This window comes from Nyctereutes procyonoides, unplaced genomic scaffold (genome assembly GCF_905146905.1).
Source record: "Nyctereutes procyonoides isolate TBG_1078 unplaced genomic scaffold, NYPRO_anot_genome, whole genome shotgun sequence".
Classification (NCBI taxonomy): Eukaryota; Metazoa; Chordata; class Mammalia; order Carnivora; family Canidae; genus Nyctereutes; species Nyctereutes procyonoides.
The window spans coordinates 71470937-71491228 of NW_026575140.1; the positions used below are offsets into that span (position 1 = coordinate 71470937).

The window sequence follows — 20292 nt, forward strand, 5'->3', positions numbered from 1 at the left end:
TCCTAAGAATCCCATAAAATCTGTAATATCAATATCTCCATTTCAGCAGAGATTGCTAAACACAGCTGGCATTCCTGGCAAATGACCAGAGTTGTTTGGCCCCTGGTACCACTTGCAAGGCAATCTTGAAAAGGAAGAGGTAGGAATGCCCACACACATGTTAATTTAGGATGACAGACACAAAAGGGTCAACTAGGGGACAGGCTGTGGCCCAGGCGATGGCTAAGGTGGCAGATATTTGAGGGTACAGGAATCAAACCTGGGGCGGCCTAGGCCGAGGGAGAGAGGATGGGGAGTAGCGTTAAAGCATCGGCCTGCACCACTATCACGAACTAGAAGCTTTGCAAAAGAACAGGCTGGTGAAACGTGCAAGTGAGTTAGAGAGTCCACGATGAGAAAAGGGCCTTCAAATCCATAATTAGGATATAATCCTTACTGCACTTAGCATGCCTGACCCTGCAGGAAAGCACACAGTCAGCAAGCTGACAGCATAGTAACACGTTAGAATAACTTGGAATTCACCATGAAGACTGTTAGACTTTTAAAAAAAAATTTAAATTTTTTTAACATCTAACATGAGAATTTGAGGTGCTGATCCCCCCTAGGTCACAAGGTGAATGAGAACTGAGGTACAACATGGACAGCTGGAGTTCAGGGGATACCTCCAACAGTGGATCTTCCTAATATAAAGAGTTCTAGTTCTTTTTGAACATCTGAATAAAAATTGAGAAATACCCATCATCACAAACCCTCAAACCACAGGAGGAGGATATGCATTAGACTCAATAAAATGCCTTTATGCTTTGGCTTCAGTTACATTTGGTAAATGATAAGAAACCCTATCGAAGTGGACATTTTTGCTTTAGGGGCATGTTTTGCATGTATGTTTAATTTCCACCAAGGTGTACCCCCGCTGGAATCAGGTGCCCACCCACTACTTCAGGACAGGGCAGCCTGAACCTCACCTTTTAGCTCTTTGTTCCCTTTGAACCACCTGATGGTTGTGGCTGGTTTGCTGGCCATGGCGGTGCAGTTCACTTCAATCTCCTCACCTTCCACCGCTGTGTCTTTCTGGATATCGATCATCAGATTGCGTGGTGGGACTACAAATTAAACACATGTGCTTTTTAAACACAGAATCCATTTCTGCACATAGCCTTCTTTTCATTAGAAGTGAGCACCACTGCTATCAAAAAGAGGAGACAACTAACAGACATTCCTGATGGGAATTTAAAACGAACTGCCACCCGAGGGGAAAAAAAGAAGTACAAAGTCATCATCAAAGAACGTGAATTATATGAAAGTTCTTAATTTAGAATTTCTCTCCTACAGTTATCTTGTAAAATGCCCAGCTTCCCACTCCTAAGTCATGAGTGATCGAATTATAACAGTAGTGGTGTTAGTTCTCAATCGGTTAATAGAAAACTAATCAGAATACAGATATAAAAGTAAGACGAGGATACTAATGAGATTATCCTTATCTGGAAGGATATGAAACGACCAGTTCTCCCTGAACTCAACCTTTGGGTTTCAATCTTCACATGAAAGATTTTAAAGACAACTAGTAAAGGTCAAAAACTTGGGAGTCCCTTAAAAGAATCACTCACCATAAACACATGGAAAACTTGTGCTTAGAACCAGTTTCATTCAGTTTCAAATTATATGCAGAGAACTGGAATACAATCACGTCCTCCAATGGATGGGGTAGTAATAAAATCCACTGGATAGGAAGATGTGGTAAGATAGGACATGCCAGTTAATTTGCTCTAATTTTCCCATGTTCTGAAATCTAATGCTCCAGATTTTAGGAAGCAAAGGTGAAAAAGACTATTAAGTGCTTGCAAGTCCATTTGATATGTCAGAATTAAAATCACTCTTCTTTAAGCCTATTAAGCAAATGCAGTGAGATGGTCAGCATAAAATATTTGGGGGCTAAAATGCTGAATATCAAATCTAGAGTATGTAGGATGATGAGGATGGTAAGAAAGCATGTTATCTTTCATGAAACTGAGTTGATGGTGAGACTTCACATCAGGTGCAACCTTACCTCAAGATGGAGCTTCTTGAAATAAAAATCAGTGAGAATATGGAATTCAGCACAGCGAATCTCAGACTATGTGCCCTGACCACCATGAATAAGCAAAGACAGTTCTGAGACTTATGATTAATAAGTTTCTCAACTCAGAAGAGAAACAAGAAATTAAATATGTATAAACATGCCATCCTGATGATCAAGTTGAATAATAAATCTCTGATACTGCTTCAATAAGTTATGGGATTAAACCATGTATTTGGGATTTCCAACTGTTGGAGTCCAATGTAAAATTCTGTGTACAGGAAGACTTTTACATTGAACTGAAGCACTTTGAAAATTCCTTCAGAGAACGATGGAAAAGGAAAATGATATGTTGCATATGTTTCTCAGCAAGACAGTATGTGGGGTGTGCGTGTGTGGAGGGGCAACTATTAGAGCAAAAGTGGGCCTTTTCTTTGTTCCCTGTGTAAAAGGAAAAGAACACATTTGCTCAACTGCATGTGTTGCCAAAGTGATATGGCCAAAATGAGTAGTTAAACATGGCAAAGAACTACCCTGACTTACATTTAAAGAAAAAAAAAAGCATAAAGAGATATAGTCTAACATCCAATTTGGAGTTGCACATCTGCCAGCATTTTAAGAGACACAGAAAGGCAGTGACAAAAGTAAATGGGACGACTTAGCTCGCTATTTCCTGAATGTAGATATTCTTGCCAGATGACAATCAGAATGGTTATAGATTTTCATCACACACACCTCGAGAGTTGGTAGGGAATACACAGAGACTCCAGGTTTTGGACCAACAAATACTACCAAATTCTGAGTGCGGTTATCACAGAAATATTGAAACAAAATGCTATTGCAAGAGCAAATGTCAGAAAAAGACTGCCCACGCCTGAAGAAAATAAGATCTTTGTGAGCTAAGAGGAACAAAGTTGAGAGGCAGACGACAAAACCACCAAAGAATAAAGACCTAGGAATGTGCACCCTGCCACACACACACGGAGGAATCAAAGTCAAACAATAACAATTCCTGTCAAGGTTCAGACAAAAATAAAAGTAGAGTGATGAAAATCATTTCTGGGGGTCCTTGGATGGCTCAGCAGTTTCCTGCCTGCCTTAGGCCCAGGGCGTGGTCCTGGGATCCTGGGATGGAGTCCCACATCGGGCTCCCTGTATGGAGCCTGCTTCTCCCTCTGCCTGTGTCTCTGCCTCTCTCTCTCTCTGTGTCTCTCATGAATAAATAAATAAAATCTTTAAAAAAAAAAAAAAAGAAAAAAATCATTTCTGATGTTGGAATCTGCCATGATGCCCAATGAGAAATGTGACTGAGTGCAGTGACTGAAGAGATAGTATTCGGTCTAAGGAAATTCAAACCGAGTAGGGGAGACTCAGGGAAAGTGGTCCTCTTTGGATAGGACAAAGAGGGCAATGGAGTCCAATGGATTTCAGCTTGCTTGGGTAAGTCTAGAGAAAAACCTTGATGGTGGCTCTGTGGTGACCTGGGAATCTTGACGGGAAGAAATCCAGGAGTTGTTAGAAAGTTCTGGCATGTAGCACTGTCAAGTCTCAGTGGTACCCAGCCTCTAGCACAGGCTTTGTTAGGCATTTGTTTCCTGCGTGTTCCTGAGTTTCTTTTCGTTCATTCTCTCCTTGTTCGTGCTGGGCCTCTGAAGACAGCTCAGCTCACCTTATCACAGGCTTTTCCTACCCGCTGTTAGCTGTTCCTCCTCAGTGGTATTTCTCTCTGTAAGATGGAGGTGGGCATGGAGACGACTGTTTGGCATGCTCTTTCTGCGTTACCACTAACGTTTGCTGGCTCAGAGGAAGGAGATGGAAGAGCACACATATAAATGAGGCCAGGGGAACACCTAACAATGCCTGTTAGATCTTGTTTGGAGGCTCAGAGCCTGACCAGCAGCAATCCTCTCTGTAACAGATTATCTATTGTTTGGCATTGTCCATGCTGCTTCTTCCTCTCTTGCAACAGATAAGACGTCAAGTTCCCTAACCCTTCTGGGGTTGGGGCGGGGGTGGGCGCCTATACTCGTGCTAGGTCCTCAGGTCACGTTCCTGAAGAGCTGATGTCATCTAACTTCATGGCTAAAGTAAATGTGTGGACAACTGCCACATCTTGGAAAATGAAACCAGTGCAGAAAAATAAAGGACTTATTTGTGATGGAGAAGAGCATCCTGAGAAAGAGTGGAGTGATTTTTTTCCCCCCAAGTCCACATTGTGGCCAGGGTTTCTGACTTTACTAAAATGAGAAGAAGAAACAGTCAAGTATAGTGGGAGTTGCGTGGTTTGCAAATCTAAAATCAAACCTGATAATGTGAGTCACAATGGTTTATTGATATTCACTATCAAGGTGATGTCTCGGATTTCTTTTTTTAAAAAAGATTTGACTTATTTATTTAAGAGAGACACAGAGAGCGGCAGAGACATAGGTAGAGGAAGAAGCAGGTTCCCTGCGGGGAGCCCGACTGGGACTCGATCCCAGGACCATGATGTGAGCCAAAGGCAGATGCTCAATCACTAAACCACCCAGGTGCCCCATGATCTTTTTTTCAAGAGCAAGAAAGCTTTGGAAAATATAAATGAGGTGATTTAAGTCTCTCTGGAAAAATGAGGCTGGACAAGAAAAACTTCAAGTTTATTTTGGCCTATTAAGTATCCTGTATTCCCTTCAACTCCACAACATCTGCTGTAATGCAAAAGTGGTTTGTAAAGTATAAAAATCCATTTGTGGGAAAAATGAATTAAAACTGCTACTAACCAGAGAATACACTTATATGTGCTCTACTAAACAGACAAATTTAGTAAAAACTGCCTGCGGCCATTAATGAAAATAACCAAAGGTGTATGTAAGGAGGTGCACACAGATGAAAACCTGAATGAAAATCACAGGGGAAAATACTAGAAAATAGCAAAGAAATGTCAAGGTTCTTCTCAGCTAACCTCAAATCTATAAGAGTGCTCATTATAAACATTACGCCTACAACATTAAAAAAATCAGCAATATCAAGATGAGTCACACGTTAATTACAACAAAAGAGGAGTCTTAAAGCTGATCAGTATGTGAAATCTCACTCCAAAACCCTTTAAAATAATTAGGTTCTCCTGTTCCTGGAATCTTAAGAGTGAACACTAATCTTAGAAGGACAGGACTGTAATAATATTAGCTGCTATTATCAGTAACTATATTTATCTTCAAGCGGTGTATTCTCTTTCTTGTTCCACTGTTTCCACGAATACTAGCATAAGAGAGTCCTACGCTATAATCTAGAGAAAGGAACAAACTCGCTAGTGAAAGGAGTGAATGGAGATCCTAAAAGGCACCTAAATGCATGCAAAAAATCATTGGAGAGTTTTCAGTTTTTACATGGATAAGATAATACATGTAATAGAACTAACAAATAACCATCTCTACGTCTTATAATTATGCTGAAATTTTTGCTGAATGCTTTGAACAACTAATAGACACATGCACTAAAATCAGCATCTTCAACCTATCAAGAAGTTTGACAGCTGTGTAAGTATATATGGAGTCCTTTTCAGAGAACCATAGATAGAAGCGAAGATGCTAATAAATCACTCTTCATTCATTAGAATATCTGAAAATTCTAAACCTTAGGAAAAAGGTTTGAATATATGAGTATCAGTGGAAATTGTCAGATTTTGGAATATGAAAGACTCAAACACTGATGACAACAATTTCACTCCATCAAAGAATCCTAGAGTCAATTCCACAGAAAGAATATTAAATGAATACATAATATCTGCAGAAAGAGCATCTACTAATATTACTTTCAAGCATGTTTAAGTTAATGCTTCTATACAATACAAGCAGGAACCTATTACTTCTAGAATAATCAGACCTCCAACAGAATTATAGGCATAAATGCCTCTTCAAAGTCTAGTGCTGTCATGCTGCCTCCCAAGCACCGGGTATATTCAGTCAAGCTGGCCCAATCCAGCATGTCCGAGAACAAATGTACCAGATTCTGGAAACTGACAGGCAGTCCTGTCACAAAAGATGTTCCCCTCCAGGGGAAAGTCACAAAACGGCAGCATTTGGGATTTTACTGAAAACAACCCAGGCTAAAAGACACAAAGGTTGTGAGATGGAACAGTAGGGTCTACCTCAAAGTCTAAGATTCTAGATTTGTACCATGTGCTTTGTAACCCGGGCAAGATGGCTCATCTCTGTTATTATCATTTCTTCCTATGAAAGATATTCATAGTCAAAGGTATATGTAGAAAAAACGCTCTGAAAACTCAGAATGCTGTAAGTATATTTCATTCCATGGCTGTTAGGCTTGGAAAGGCCATAACCAATGATGGGTCAGTGGGTGGATGATGGTCAGCTTGCAATCTGCTTTATTGGAATGAGTCACTGGTTGCACAGTGTTTTCAAATACTTCTGAACAGTTAGGTGGACAGAAAACCTCAAGGCACACCTGCAAAATACCAAAATAACTCATCCCAGCAAAACCTTTTACGCTTATTATTGCTACAGGTCTAATACAGCGTAATGCTAAAATTAAAGCAGCCGTGTCCATCTGAAAGCCATCTATTGCTCAACACAGACCACAGCAGGAATTGCGTGGACTGATAACGAAACAGGACTTCCTCAAATCAGTATCCCTCCTATCAAGAACATGTATGGAAGCACTAGGGACATGTTTTAGTTTAATGAATGAAAAAATATTTTCCCTTTTACAGCTGTGTTTAAACAAAGTAATGAGGCAGCAGCCCAAAATGTACATCCATAAATACATACATGTTCATACACACCAAGCAGAAACGTCCTTCATATTTATCTTTCCTCCTTAATCTTCATATCATTACACTGAAAAGCTGCACTCTGCCGCCTCAAATAGACTTTGATTCATCATCTTTCTGAAGGTGTAAATCAGAGATCTTGCCTCATGCTAGAGTGTACGTCCTTGAAAACTCAGTTTCAAAAATCAAAATCAGCGGGTGTTATGCACTGGTGTACACATTTGTCCAGAAGGGGACTAATTCAGACCACTGTCAACACAGGAATATGTGCTGACTGTATCAAAATCTAAATATGGAAACTTAGCTACTGGGATTTTCCTGAAAAATCACAATCTGATGATTATAACGAAAGACATCCAACTCACTAGAAGTGTCCTTAGCAGCCTGTCAATAGTCCTTGCTTATTATCACCTTTCTCTCACTGGAAGCTCTTAATTCTGTTATGTCCAATGGTTGCAATTTGTGGTAAAGTGTGTGTTCATGGGGTATGATTTTTACAGCATGATCTAGAGTATAAGCAATACACAAGGCAGTAAGTAAAGCCAAAGATAAGGAGATCAACAATATTAAATGAGATGTAACTCAGAAGGAAGAATCATTAAGCAGATTTGATAATCGAGCTCTGCCACAGGGTATGGATATAGCAGCCCACCTCCTCCTCTCCTGCACGGAGGGGGAAGAAATCCTGGCAGTTAGAAGCAATGGCATTTCATGTGGGGAGTGGTTCATTTGAGGGCTCTAAATTCTCTTGATCTTTGCTTCTAAAGCTTAAGGGTTGGAACTCAGGAGCAGGTGGGATCTACAGAGACTGCTGATTGCCATTCCTTAAGAGTGTTTGGTAAAATAGGCTATTTTTAAAATTTAGCAAGATGAGTGGTGATTCTTCCTAAAACAGGTTTGAAGAGCAAAATTTACCATTAACCTCTTCCTTGCTGCCAGAAGCCATCTGGTAGTAAGGGCCACCCTATTCCGTTTCCCAGGACACCACCCCATGAGTTTCTTACCCAGCACCGTGATTGTGGTGTAACTTTCCTGTGGGGGGTCAGTGTAGAGCTGGCAAAAGTATCTTCCTTCATCCGAAATTGAGACATTTGTCAGCGACACCTTGAGTTCACTGCTAGAAAAATTCAGCAACTGAAACCTGCTGTCCTTCAAAGCTGTGGAACAAAACACAGAGTTACTGATGAGGAGGAAGATGATAGCCCATCTTCCTTACCTAGGGAAGGGAGAAAGGAGAAAGGAGAAAGGGGATTCGAAAGGCCTCTATAGAGAAGAAGAATCGAGTACATCTGTGTGTACCTGTTGGGTCCTTCTTTAGACTTCTTGAACTACTATTTTGGGCTTTTGCAATAACTGCATGTAGACAAATAACCTTGTCTGAAAGGAAACTGACACACATGGGGGTCTGTGGGTGTATGCGCGTGCACACACACACACACACACACCCCACATGCTCCTTGCTGTCAGTTTCCACCACTTATTCATAAATTGTTTCAGATTTTTCTACTGCAGTTCAGTAAAGTGAAAAGAGAAGGATGGGGTGCCTGGGTGGCTCAGTTGGTTAAGTGTCTACTTTCAGCTCAGGTCACGATCCTGGGGTCCTGGGATAGAGCCCTGTGTCAGGCTTCCAGCAGAGCCTGCTTCTCCCTCCACCCCTCCTCCAGCTCATGCTTGCCCTCTCTCTCTCAAATAAATAAATAAAACCTTAAAAAAAAAAAAACCAAAAAACAGAAGGAAAGTGCAGGCTGTAAGCTCCCCCTTTGGGCACTGAAATTTCAGGGAGTAGGACCTACTGGCTTTTGAGTTGTCTCTCAAAATCTGATCTTAAAAAAAAAAAAAAAGCAGTTCCAAATTACGAAAACAAAAATGTCATTATTATTAATTTCAAAAACAATATGGAATTAAAAAAAAACACTTCATAGCATAACAGCTCAATTTAATGTGGATGCACCTTTGCATTTGGTATGGTTGGAGGTAGAGTTGTCCAAAGTCCATAACCTAGGGCTTCCTAGAGCCTAAGACAGCCTACAGTTTTCTAACTACATTCAATTTCACAATAGAAAATGGGTGAGGAAGTAGGAAATCAGTCACCACCAAAGTAATGTATGTGGGCTTTTTATTAATTTCAAATATTCACTTTTAAAGTCCTTAGGTTAATTTTGGCAGAGGCGTGATTCATTTACAATGACAAAAATTTACTCTAAGAATGGCTGGCTCCTCTTCTTTTACTTCCCTTCATCTTCCCTTTTAGATGTTCCTTAGTTTTATCAACTCTTTCCATAGTTCGTGAATGTTCTAGGGCATTAGGGAGAATGTGAACAAGCAGATGTGAAGGGACATTCCTCGACATCTGCTTCAATTAGGTATCAATGGTCTCAAGGAGCTATTTTTTGAAAGACCCGATTCTTGGTCCTTTTATGCTCTGAGATCCATTTGAACCATTCCTAGGATATACAATTAAGTTTCAATGATTAACTTTTGGGATATTACATTTAGTAAGATTTCAGCATGTGATAACCTCTCTCTACCAGAGGCTATGGCGATAAGAGATTTTGGTTTTGTCTTTATAGGCACGCATTATCTTGGAAACTTCCATCTTCAAACCAAACAGATTACCCTTCAGAATGCTGTATTTTCCTTGCCTTCCCCTTTTTGAGTTGTTTGTGTCAGCTAAGTATTTGGGATTCTATTGCAATTCACCTTGAATTACTACAATCAATTCCTATTGCAAAGTAAGACTGCTTTACTTTTAAAAGGGACCATTCAAGGTTTCTATTAAGTAGAAAGATTATGATTGCATGTCTCTTCTTCCCTCTGAAGAATTGACTAAACTTTAAGCATCTAACATTAAATTTAGAAAAGGAGGCTTTGGCAATCTCTTTATCAAGACAACATGTAGGGGAAAAAAAGTTGCCACCTAACACTACAGAGATGGAAACTTACGCCTGAAGTCCCTGAAATAAATGGTCTGCCTGTTGGGATTCAGCAGTTGAATCACAGAGTCATCACTCTTATTGACTTGGCAGCTGATGGTTGCGACTTCTCCCTCGATCACTGTCACATCTTTTGTAAACAAATTCTGTCCATCACCTTAAAAAAAAAAAAAAGAAAATTTCCATCAATTAAAATTTGGTTAATGGCGCAGTTAAAATGAGAGACAAGAAGGGTAATCAAAAATGGGTATTAAGAGCAACATTGGTGTGGTTCCCATCTTTCTTCCTCTGTAGGCCACAAACAAATGAGCCTGTTAATCCCAGAGAGATCCAAGGACAAAATGCAACTAAGCCTGGAATCAACAAGCTATCAACAGTCGTGATGCCAATGTCCCAGGCTCCAGTATCTTGTACCAGTTAAGGAGAGTGTTGGAAAGGTATGGAGAGGTCAGAGAGCTGACTTTTCTAAGAAGCTGCAGCTCTCACGAATGGAGTAGGGGAGAAGCATATACTCAACCTCAGTTCACATGCCCTTGAGCTAAGCTATTTGGTCGCCTCACAGAAAACTCAAGGGGCCACTTAATAGAAGAAGGGAGGAGGGCTCAGTAAATAATCTCATCTTGTTAGCTGATGTCGACATTCCCAAGGCATAGGCAGTTCAGCTGCTTACTGCTTGGGAGTGAGGACCTCTCTGGAGTCCTGGAATCCCAATCAAATCCTGGGAAGCTTATATGTGAGCCTATTACTCTGCTCTCTGAAACTTAGGCCTTCATGACTCACTCAAAGCCCCAGGCAGGCCCGAACCATGCCCCTTCCATAGATCACCCCCATCTGGCCATTTAGACATTATCCCTCAGAACATGTCGAAAAGTCAAGGCTTTCAGATCTAGTGATAGAAGGCTTCTCTCCAGATCTGCTCTGGTTTGTCGCTTTTATGATTAGTGACAGCAGCCAGGGCCACTCATGAATGTCCCCTATGATCCACAGCACAGGTAGAGAAGAGGAGAATTCAGTTCAAAAGCAAAAGATGAAGTAACTGTGGAAGGCCCTATTCTGCACCAGGCACAGCAGAGGATACAGAAATATAGGGCACTGTACAGGCCTTTCAGAAGCTGCCACGTGGCTGAAAACTATCTAATCTTCACTTACAAAATAAAAAGCAATGGGTGTAATGGTCAATCAGGAAGGGGAGAGGAAGATTGCTTTTCGGCTGTATGATCTCAAGTAAAGTATTTCAAGTCCCTGAGCCAGTTTCTCATCTGCAAAATGGGGACAGTAATTCAAAGCCCTCTCACAGAGCTGTCAGAAGGACTGAGGAAGGTAATAAATATAAAGCATTTAGCACTGTCTAGTTTCTTATAAAACTGAATAAATGGTGGCTGCCATCATCATTGCCATCCTTTCTCTAGTTGTCACATCCCAACATTGATTCGGCAAGTCCATCCATGTGTTGAGTAGTGTGGATACAAGAATGAAGACCCACGGTCACTCTTCCCAAGCTTTCCAGGGTAGATCAGGGTAGTTCATTCACTCCTCCCACCAAAACAAACAAACAACAACAACAACAAAAACCCCAAACCCAACTTTGTCGCGTTTAGGAACAAAGGTCAAAGATAAATACTATTGCAAGAGAGGAAGACTGTGGGAGAGCATATGCATAGAGATGCAATTAGAATAAATGGAGGATTTCCACCTGCTACTGTATTTCTGCTGAAGGATCCTTTTTTGGCAGGACACAGAGAAGAAGTGTGAGAAGGGTGTCTGAGATGGCTTTAAGCCAAATCCACCTAGAAACAGACTAGCTTCTGATAGAGGACTAGGACGGAAGGAAATAGAAGATAAGGATGAAACTATTAGAACCACAGACAAACAAAAATTCTTGGTGCTTGAGGAACCAAACCATGTGAAACCCACCCTTGAGATGCTCTCTGATGCAGGGAATTAACTGAAGTGGGAGAATGTAGGTAGTGAGCAGAAGGGGTATATTTTCCCTAGCTTGATCCAGCAGTGAAAGCTCAGTGGCTGAACAATGCTGTGGAATTGTTGCAGAATTTTAATAAGAAAAAGTGATCAAAAAAACCCCCAAAACAACCCTACGAATGAATGCCTATTTTTCCCTCTGTAGATCACTGTGACAAATGCAGAATTCAGAAGCCAGCTGGAGGGAGCAGCGTATTCCCAGATTTGAGAAAAGAACAACGAAAGGGGAATTCCTGCCAATCAAGCATGCTTTTCGAGGTGGTTTGACTGGCTCTGGCAAAAGTATCTACAGGAAGGACGATACCCTTATTTCCTTGGGGTAACCTAATCTAGTAAGAAAATTAAAGAAAAATTAAACTGCATAATTCCAATGCTGTACTGCCCCCTGAAGTCACAGGGCTTGCCTTGAGGAGATTAGGATACCAAGTGGGGTCTCTATCGGGTCATGGGTAGATTTCCTCTCTCTAAAGATATTTGTTACCAACGTAAGTAAGAATCTTCCATTTACAAAAAGAACCTATGGAAAGGCCACCTAGTGATAGGCCTTAATCGCTTCAATGCCAACCACGCCTTGCAGGTCCTGACCACCATCTTGTGGGTACTGGAACTTAAAAGCCAGTTGCAATTCAACTGGATCCTAATACTTCCTGTGGAACTAACTGTACCTTTTCGTGTTATTCTCTGGCATGCTGGTATATTCTTTCTGGATAGCACCAATATCGACACAAAGTCTATCAAACATTTGTATAGGAGATGAGAACAAAGAGGGGTTGACTGGGATTTTGTGTTTGGCACAAGTAATAAAACAGAATCAGAGGGGTTTTGTGTGTTAAAAAATCTACACATTCTTAATTATTACTTATAATTAGGAAAATAAGACCAGATCACTTTAGCATGTTATGATTAAGTCATTCAGTAAAATTTCTGCCATCTGCACTGCTCTGGCACACAGCGTACTGTGCAAATCCATGGTGGTATCAAAATCATTACTGCATTATTTTTTCAAATTGCTAAAGCCAACCTCAAATCCAGAGTCTCAAGAAAATGACAGTTCCTAGCTATGTTAACATGGTTATGATACTAATGCTAAAAAATTACAAGTGATAATGAAGTATTTTGCTGAAAGAGATCAAAGTGCCTTGGCTGATGGTGGTGGCCCAAGAATGTCACTGTAAAAATCACCAATAAATTACGTGGGTCAGCTGGACAGTTATATTAAATAGAGCTCCATACTTGGAGGCGCCATAGGATGGCTGCAATGGAATAATAATGACCTATTTATTTGAGACACCGAATGTGAATGACAGTGATGAAAATACGATTTGTATGTCAGTACTCTTAACTGCCTGAAGCCTTTATGTAAAAATAATTTCTGCTCCCATGCTCAAATAGTTCTTCCAAACAGAAGGGTGCACTGTGACTTGATAAATTTCCCCTTGAAATAGATATCATGACAATTAGGTTGTTATAAAACACAACTTGATGTGTAGCAGAAGGGTACAAACAGGCAACGTAGATGCCTTTTTTAAATAATCCGTTTAAAAAAAACTTGCTGATTTCCTAAAACTCAATTAGCAGATATACTGTCAAGGCAGAAATAGCACATGTTCTGGGTGAAAGAAATCAAGCAGGTACAATATACCACAACCATTAAATAAGGCTGTTAACAGCAAGGTAATTTATTTTAAGGGCGGAACAATGTCTGACATGTAGAGACATTTTTGACTGCTAATTGGTGTATATGGGTGCAAGTTTAAGAGACAGAATAAAACTGGATTTTTATTTATACCAGCAACTATAGTCCCTATAACTTCCTCGATTTGCCTTCCAGTTTCTAAAAATACAACTCTAGTGCCAGAGAGGCCCATTCACTCACAAGCAAGTCTCCTGCGGTAAACCAGAAGTTGCTAGGATGTTTATTACAGGACAGAGAAAGCATATTGTCTAAGGAAAAAAAAAAAAGAATATTTCGATGATTAGTGAAGACCATTTCAGCAGAGTTGGTTAGGGCTGGAGTGGGAGTGAAGGTGCCGCTGGCTCATAAATCCCCTATTCATTCAATCTTCAATTGGCTTAAGTCATAGATTTCTTCTCCAAAACCTCATTTGGTTACAGACTCTATTTCCAGGGCATTACATGAAACACCAGCATTGACTGGAATCTACTTCATCCATGATATGGCCACCTGAAGGGGGTGATGGGGCGAATCTGAGAGCCAGAGCTGAAATGAGAAGCACAGAAGGAGACAAACGTTTTCTCTGGCACTAGGCACTGTGCTGCTTGGTTTGCACATGTTTCCCTCTCCAACTCCTGGACTTTTCAATACTTCCACTTTTAAAGTTAAGAACTGCAGACCTGGAGAAATTCAAATAAGTTGCCTAATGTAATTCAGCAAAGTGCCGGAGCTGGTGTTCAAACTAAGTTCCGTCAGCTTCTCTGGCCCATACAGTTTGTACTTTTAACCACCCAACATCAGGATCCGTTGCCAAGGTTCTATTGGCTCCGTCTTGGAAAATTTACTTGTTTTTAAAGAGGGTTATTTCCCTATGAGCAACTTCTGATTTTTTTTTTAATTTCCATAATTTATCCAGAACACAATTACACACTTGAAGATGAGAGAGAACTGTCCGGAATGTAAAACACCTTGTTTACTACGGCTTCTTTCTTTCAGCACTCAGCACACTTTGCCCCTGGAGAATGCCTTTATTACCAGTGCATGGGGGGCATTTGCCAGCACCAAGAGCTCGCCCCGGCTGCCTGGCTGTTAATAAAGAAAGCACTTCATTTACACCAGGGAGTCTCTCCAGTCAAGTCTATAATAAAAGGGCAAGTCATAGTTAGAACAGAATTTGGTTTATACTATGGCAACTATGTAAACTCTTACTGACACCGAAGAACACAGATGACTAACTGGGAAGACAGTTTGCCCAGAGAAAGAGCAAATAGAGTCCCTTGACCTACTCTGTCAGTAACAAAATCATATTAGGGAGACCTTTTTTTTTTTTTATTTTCCTTTCCTTCCTCTCCCCTCTGCTGAATGAAAGACTGAATCTAACATGAAATCAGCACAATCAGGGTGTCTAAATAAGCAAAAGCCAAACCAAAAATACAGACTGTAAAGCAAAACAAAACCAAAACCTCCCCAAATGAACAAACCCTGCCAAAGATCAACATAGTCATTAACTTCAAAGAGTCACCATAGTTCTTGAAATTCTGCACTAATTAAAGGCTAGGGATTATTAATGCCCCCACCCCAACAGATATCTAAGTTTCAACTTTCCAAAGAGTCACGACACTTGTTTTTGAAAACCTTTTTTATTGGTGAGTCCTCTGTGTCTTAAATTAAGTTTCAAATGGCTTTGCCCGCATTCTCCTTTCTGTGGGATCCCCATTTTTATAACCGCGTTAGGTATGTGCCCAACTTGAAAGAACCACCCTTACCCCCTAGCCAATAAAAACCATCACTGAGGGAGGCCCCACAATTCCTGCTAACATTTTAGAGAGCTAGCACTAGAAATAAGTACGGTTCAGGAAAAGAGAAAAAATTAAGATTCTGTTGAAAACCAGAGGGAAAAATCTTTCTAGCTGCATATGTTCCCCCAAGTCAATGTAAACACAGTGTTCACTACAAATCATTAACAAAGCCATTAAGATTTGATTTCTATCTAAGCAATTATTGTCAGCATATTTTGTACATTTCCTTTAAAAGACTCAATCCTATCTTTCAATTCATTAAACTGTTCCTTGCATTTATAGCATTTTATATCAAATCAGAAACCTATTTGAATTAATAAGAATTATAGTAAAAGTAATTTGAAAATAAATTATTTGAAGTTCAAGCCACGAAAGCTTTTGATGAAAGAGTTTAGTCCCATTCAAATATTACAGTGGCGTTTTTAGTCATCCAAAGGGCAGATGAGAGACAGCGAGAACCAGTGTCCAAAAAGATGAGCCCATCAACATGCATTAAGGTTAAGGGCTAGACCACTTCAACATAAATATAATTCTTTATTTCAAAGAGAGGCGATACTTCAACCTTTTGTGAATACTTGAGTATTTATTTAAAATCAAAAGCATTCAATCTGTCTGCTGTTTACAAAGCTTCTCTTGACCTTTTTGATCCTCATCCATGTTTTGCTATCTCCAACGGTTAAATTGAATGTGTCAATTGTCTGTTCCAAGGGCTGTCTACTCGGTGGTCCAAATGATTACCAATGTGAACCCCGTAGCTCATAAAGCTTGGAGCTAAAATAAACCAAAACGACTCCACAAATAACTGAGTGGGCTAGAGTATGTAACATCGACCAAAACATTTCATTTGTGTCACCTTCTTTTTCACAGAACCCTTACGAGATTAAAGGTCAACAGAACTGAAAGGAACCCAGGGATTAATACTTTCATTTCCTAGATGAAGAAGAGACAAGGGTCTAGGGAGGAAAAACACCCAAAGTCACATGGCGAGCATGAGGCCCTGCCAAAGGTAGAGGCTACTATTCCTAATGGGCCACACCAAGGTATTTCTGTTCTTAGCTATTACTTAATAACATCTATTGATTTGTTTCTAATTACAAAAGCAATATATGTTCGAGGTTTTTGATTTTTGTTTTATTTTTTAAGTTTTGCTTTACATGTAGTATTTAGAACACTGTATATTTATGGTTTGGAGATGGTCAGGATCTCATTAAGAATCTCCTGTAATATAATTACTGTTGTGGCACTTGAGCTTATGGAAGGAAAAAATATTGAATTTAATCTAATCTCCTTTTATAATCAGTAAAAGGTGAGGCAAATTTTTGAACGGCAAGTTAAAGAGTAATCTTCCTCAGTGCTGGTTTTTTTCTTCAATTAAAACTGTTGATTTCCCCTGAATACAAAACGAAAAAATATCATCTGACACAACATTAAGCTATTCATGAATATTCTGTATACACATTCTTGTTTAGTTGACTAATGGCAAATGAACGTTCTCTATTTTAGCTTAAACACATAGTATAGGTATGTTTGATTAGCATTGAATTCCAAAAGCTGATTACTATGCATGCTTTGATTATGTAATTACATAATAGAGTATAATGGCTCCTTTGGAGTCATTATGATCTATATGGCAAATATGTTTCAGTTTTGCTATAGTTTAAATACACGTTGAGATGACAGCTCATAACAAGGCTCCACTTTTCAGTCTGATCAGCTAAATGGGCATTTCCCCATTCATCCTAACATCTCCTTGACACCAATTAAGGCCTATTGTGTCAGGCTGCATACACTCTGAGAAATTCCCTTTGTTTTCTTGGCATTCAAAAAAGGACATTAATTTTAAAAGCTGTATTAAGCAAAAGGCCTGGTTCAAAAAAAAAAAAAAAAGGCTGAAATTCCATCCTTCATCCACCCTTTGAAAGATCTGCAGGGAATCACATCTAGTTCATCAATCACTGCTCAGACAACCACAAGGGGGTTAAAGATGGAATTTCACCTTTAACTCCAAAATGCACATGAAGGGAGACCAGCCAAGAATATTGATGCTTATGGCAGTGGCTGGCCACTATGCGTTCAGCTCAGGGTCTAACTGAACATCAACCATGCCGAGTTACACAAAGGTCCAGTTCTGCAAATCTCAGGTCTTGCAAATCCTTACATTTTGCAGCTCCTTTTGGAAGGGGTAGCTGTAAAGCAGCACTGCCAGATTTTACCTTCCACAGCTCCATGCCTAGCTTTTGATGGATCTAAGACCAACAAAATTTACCTACTGAACGGAATTTGATAATTCCGCCACCAACTCAGAAACTAGAAAGCAGTCATGTTTTAAAATAGGATACACGTTACTGCAAAGAATTCTGTAAAATTTCTCTTGCCCCCATGAAATCCTTTAATCTTACACTCCCCTTCGTTGGCAAGAAGAGCTGTTTCTGCTTTTCTCTTCCAAGAGAATGATCCCGCAATACCATGCCAAACCAAAGGTGACCGGAGTCTTAACTTGAAAGACTAATAACCATCAGGCTGTTTTTACTACTTTTCAGCATTAGGGCTGAAGAACGGAGGTCAAGCACAGTCCAATTGGTATTTACATATAGGATGAGAATCTCTTTTATGAAAGGAAACATTGATTAGAAGTGTGAAAATGCTTTTCAAGGAAGATCAGGACAAAAGAAAGTAGTTACAGCATCTGTGGCTGTACTGTTTCAATTGTAACCATCACAAGAGCTGCTTTGCTTTTAAAAGACAGCTCAAGGGTGAATGGGTGACGGGCACGGAGGGGGACACTTGACGGGATGAGCACTGGGTGTTATTCTGTATGTTGGTAAATTGAACACCAATAAAAATTAATTTATAAAAAAAAAAAAATAAAAGACAGCTCAATAGGACTTTTTAATCAGAGCCCCCAGCACTAAACCGGCCAAGCCATTATGATGCTTAAGGCCCAAATTGCCGGATCCTATAAAATGTAAAGGTGCAATCCCCTTTGGGAGAATGTTTATCGGGAGTGATACCTATCCATTAAAGACTAGAATCAGTTTTTCCACTAAATTTCATTTAAGAAAGCAAGGGGCAATAAGAGAAATGAATATACAAATAAACCATACAAGAGAATAATAATCACTGAATCCTTCGGCTCTATACATGGAAAGGTGAACATTCTAGACTTTTTCTCCATTAACTCCTTTTCAGAGCTTTTCGTTGATCAGAAAGGAGGGAGGAAAGCCTAACCCTGAAGAAAAATTCTCTCCAGTGGACACATTTTGTGAGGATTTAAAAAAGGAGCCCCCAAAGTAGAGAAGTCATTTTTATTTGCTGGCAGGATGGCATTCAAATCACCTTGCCAAAGAGTCATTATTCTAAGCCTACTAAATCTGCTTAGAGGCTCTTGGGAGAGAGGGGGCTTTTAAAAAAAATATTCATTAAAAACAAAAACAAAACAAAACAAAAAAAAACAAAAACCAAACACCATCGTCCAACTTGGACTTTGGAGAAGGACAATCAGAAGACAGAGGCTTCTTACAAAACTAATTGTGTTGGCAAAGCAAGTAGATTCTTCTCAATGGATTTGATTCTGTGATGCTCGTTTATGGCAAAAGAAGAATAAAAGAACATGTTTAGACTGAGCTACTCCAGTAGCAATTCAAAGCTGGGTGGTATTCCAGCATTTCAAAATAGATTGTTCCTCTTAGACGAAATGTGCTGAAGGCCAACTGTTGATCTTGTGCATCAACCTCTTTGCTAATGAACTGATAATATGAGATTATATTCCTGGGGATATATCAAATAATGGCTATGTAGAGTGAGAACTCATCTCGTAAAAATTCTGCTATCTGTGTGCATGGGCTACTGGGGAAGAAAATAACATTCTGAAGGGAGGAATCCTAAAGACAGAAGCTGGGAGTCTACAAACCACAGGCTCCCACACGCTCCAACATTGTGGTCATGTGTCCCAAAGTTAGCTCAGGCCTGGGGTAGCGGGAATAGACAATTTTAATTCACAAATAGAGCTATCCATTTTCCCAAACCACATGCTATTCATAGCTAAAGATTTACATGATTAAAACTCAAAATACATACTGATGTGTTTGGAAACCACAAAGGAAGATACAAGTACTAGGTTCTATTATTCCTGAAAAGACTCAAGGCAACTTGGACTTCTCTTACCCCAGAAGACTTATTAGCAGCCAAACCATTTATAATGTTATACATCACAGCAGCCTCCGGTGAGCCATCACCCTGTAAGAAAATATAATGTTGTCTTCTTTTCTAATCAAATGAAAAATCTAGGATTTCAAGGCTATAGGGATGGCTGACTCCACTGAGCTTGCTTTTCTGTAAGTGACACTTGTCAATGCCCCTAAGTCGTAAGCTGATTAGAGATGTAGATTGTTTACAATACTTGCTGTTACCAGCTACTCCTCTATAAAGTTCTTTAAATTGAATTTCCTAAAAAATATATAAAAATAAAAATAAATAAATTGAATTTCCTCAGAACCCCAATCTTAAGTTCCAACGGGAAGAGCCAATGTGTTTCCCTTATTTTTTATCCTCTGATTTTAAGCAGCTAATTTAATATCATTTTCCATTTGATAAGAGGTACCATGATTAAACTTAGGTCACTTTTTGCTTGAACTCACTAAAAGCTGATTCTTCTTTTTTTTCTTCACATTTGCCTCCAGGATATCAAAAGACTAACAATAAGATATTTAAAATCACAAGGCTATAACATGTAACAATAATCACTACACACAGGGAGGAAGAGGGAAGGGAGTGTTTTTCTCCTAGTCTGGAGGCAAGAGAAACAAATTATTTTTTCTCCAAAGTGTTCATTATTATTTAAAATTTATTTTAATATCTAGAAAACTCCCACTATTTCTGGAGGGAGTATTATTTTAATCATCGGCATAACAACAGCTAATATATTTCTAAAATGTTTTCTATGTGCCAGGCACTATGCTTTTTTTTTTTTTTACATTATCTCATTTAAACCTCAACAACCCTGTGGGGTTCATCATTTTAGTATCACCCCCATTATACAGATGAGGAAACAGATTTGGGGAGCTTAATTAAGTGGCTGGATACCG

General features: G+C 39.6%; 1 protein-coding gene across 3 annotated transcripts in view; it reads right to left on the minus strand.

Annotated features, from left to right (window-relative positions):
• The window catches only part of CADM1 (cell adhesion molecule 1), a 327476-nt gene that overhangs the window by 56158 nt on the left and 251026 nt on the right, over positions 1–20292 (minus strand). For all 3 annotated transcript variants that reach the window (XM_055306990.1, XM_055306989.1, XM_055306988.1), the window contains exons 2-4: positions 9765–9911; positions 7826–7978; positions 966–1103 (exon numbers count right to left, since the gene is read on the minus strand). In XM_055306990.1, coding sequence (XP_055162965.1) covers positions 966–1103; positions 7826–7978; positions 9765–9911 — 438 coding nt within the window. The remainder of the gene's footprint in view (positions 1–965; positions 1104–7825; positions 7979–9764; positions 9912–20292) is intronic.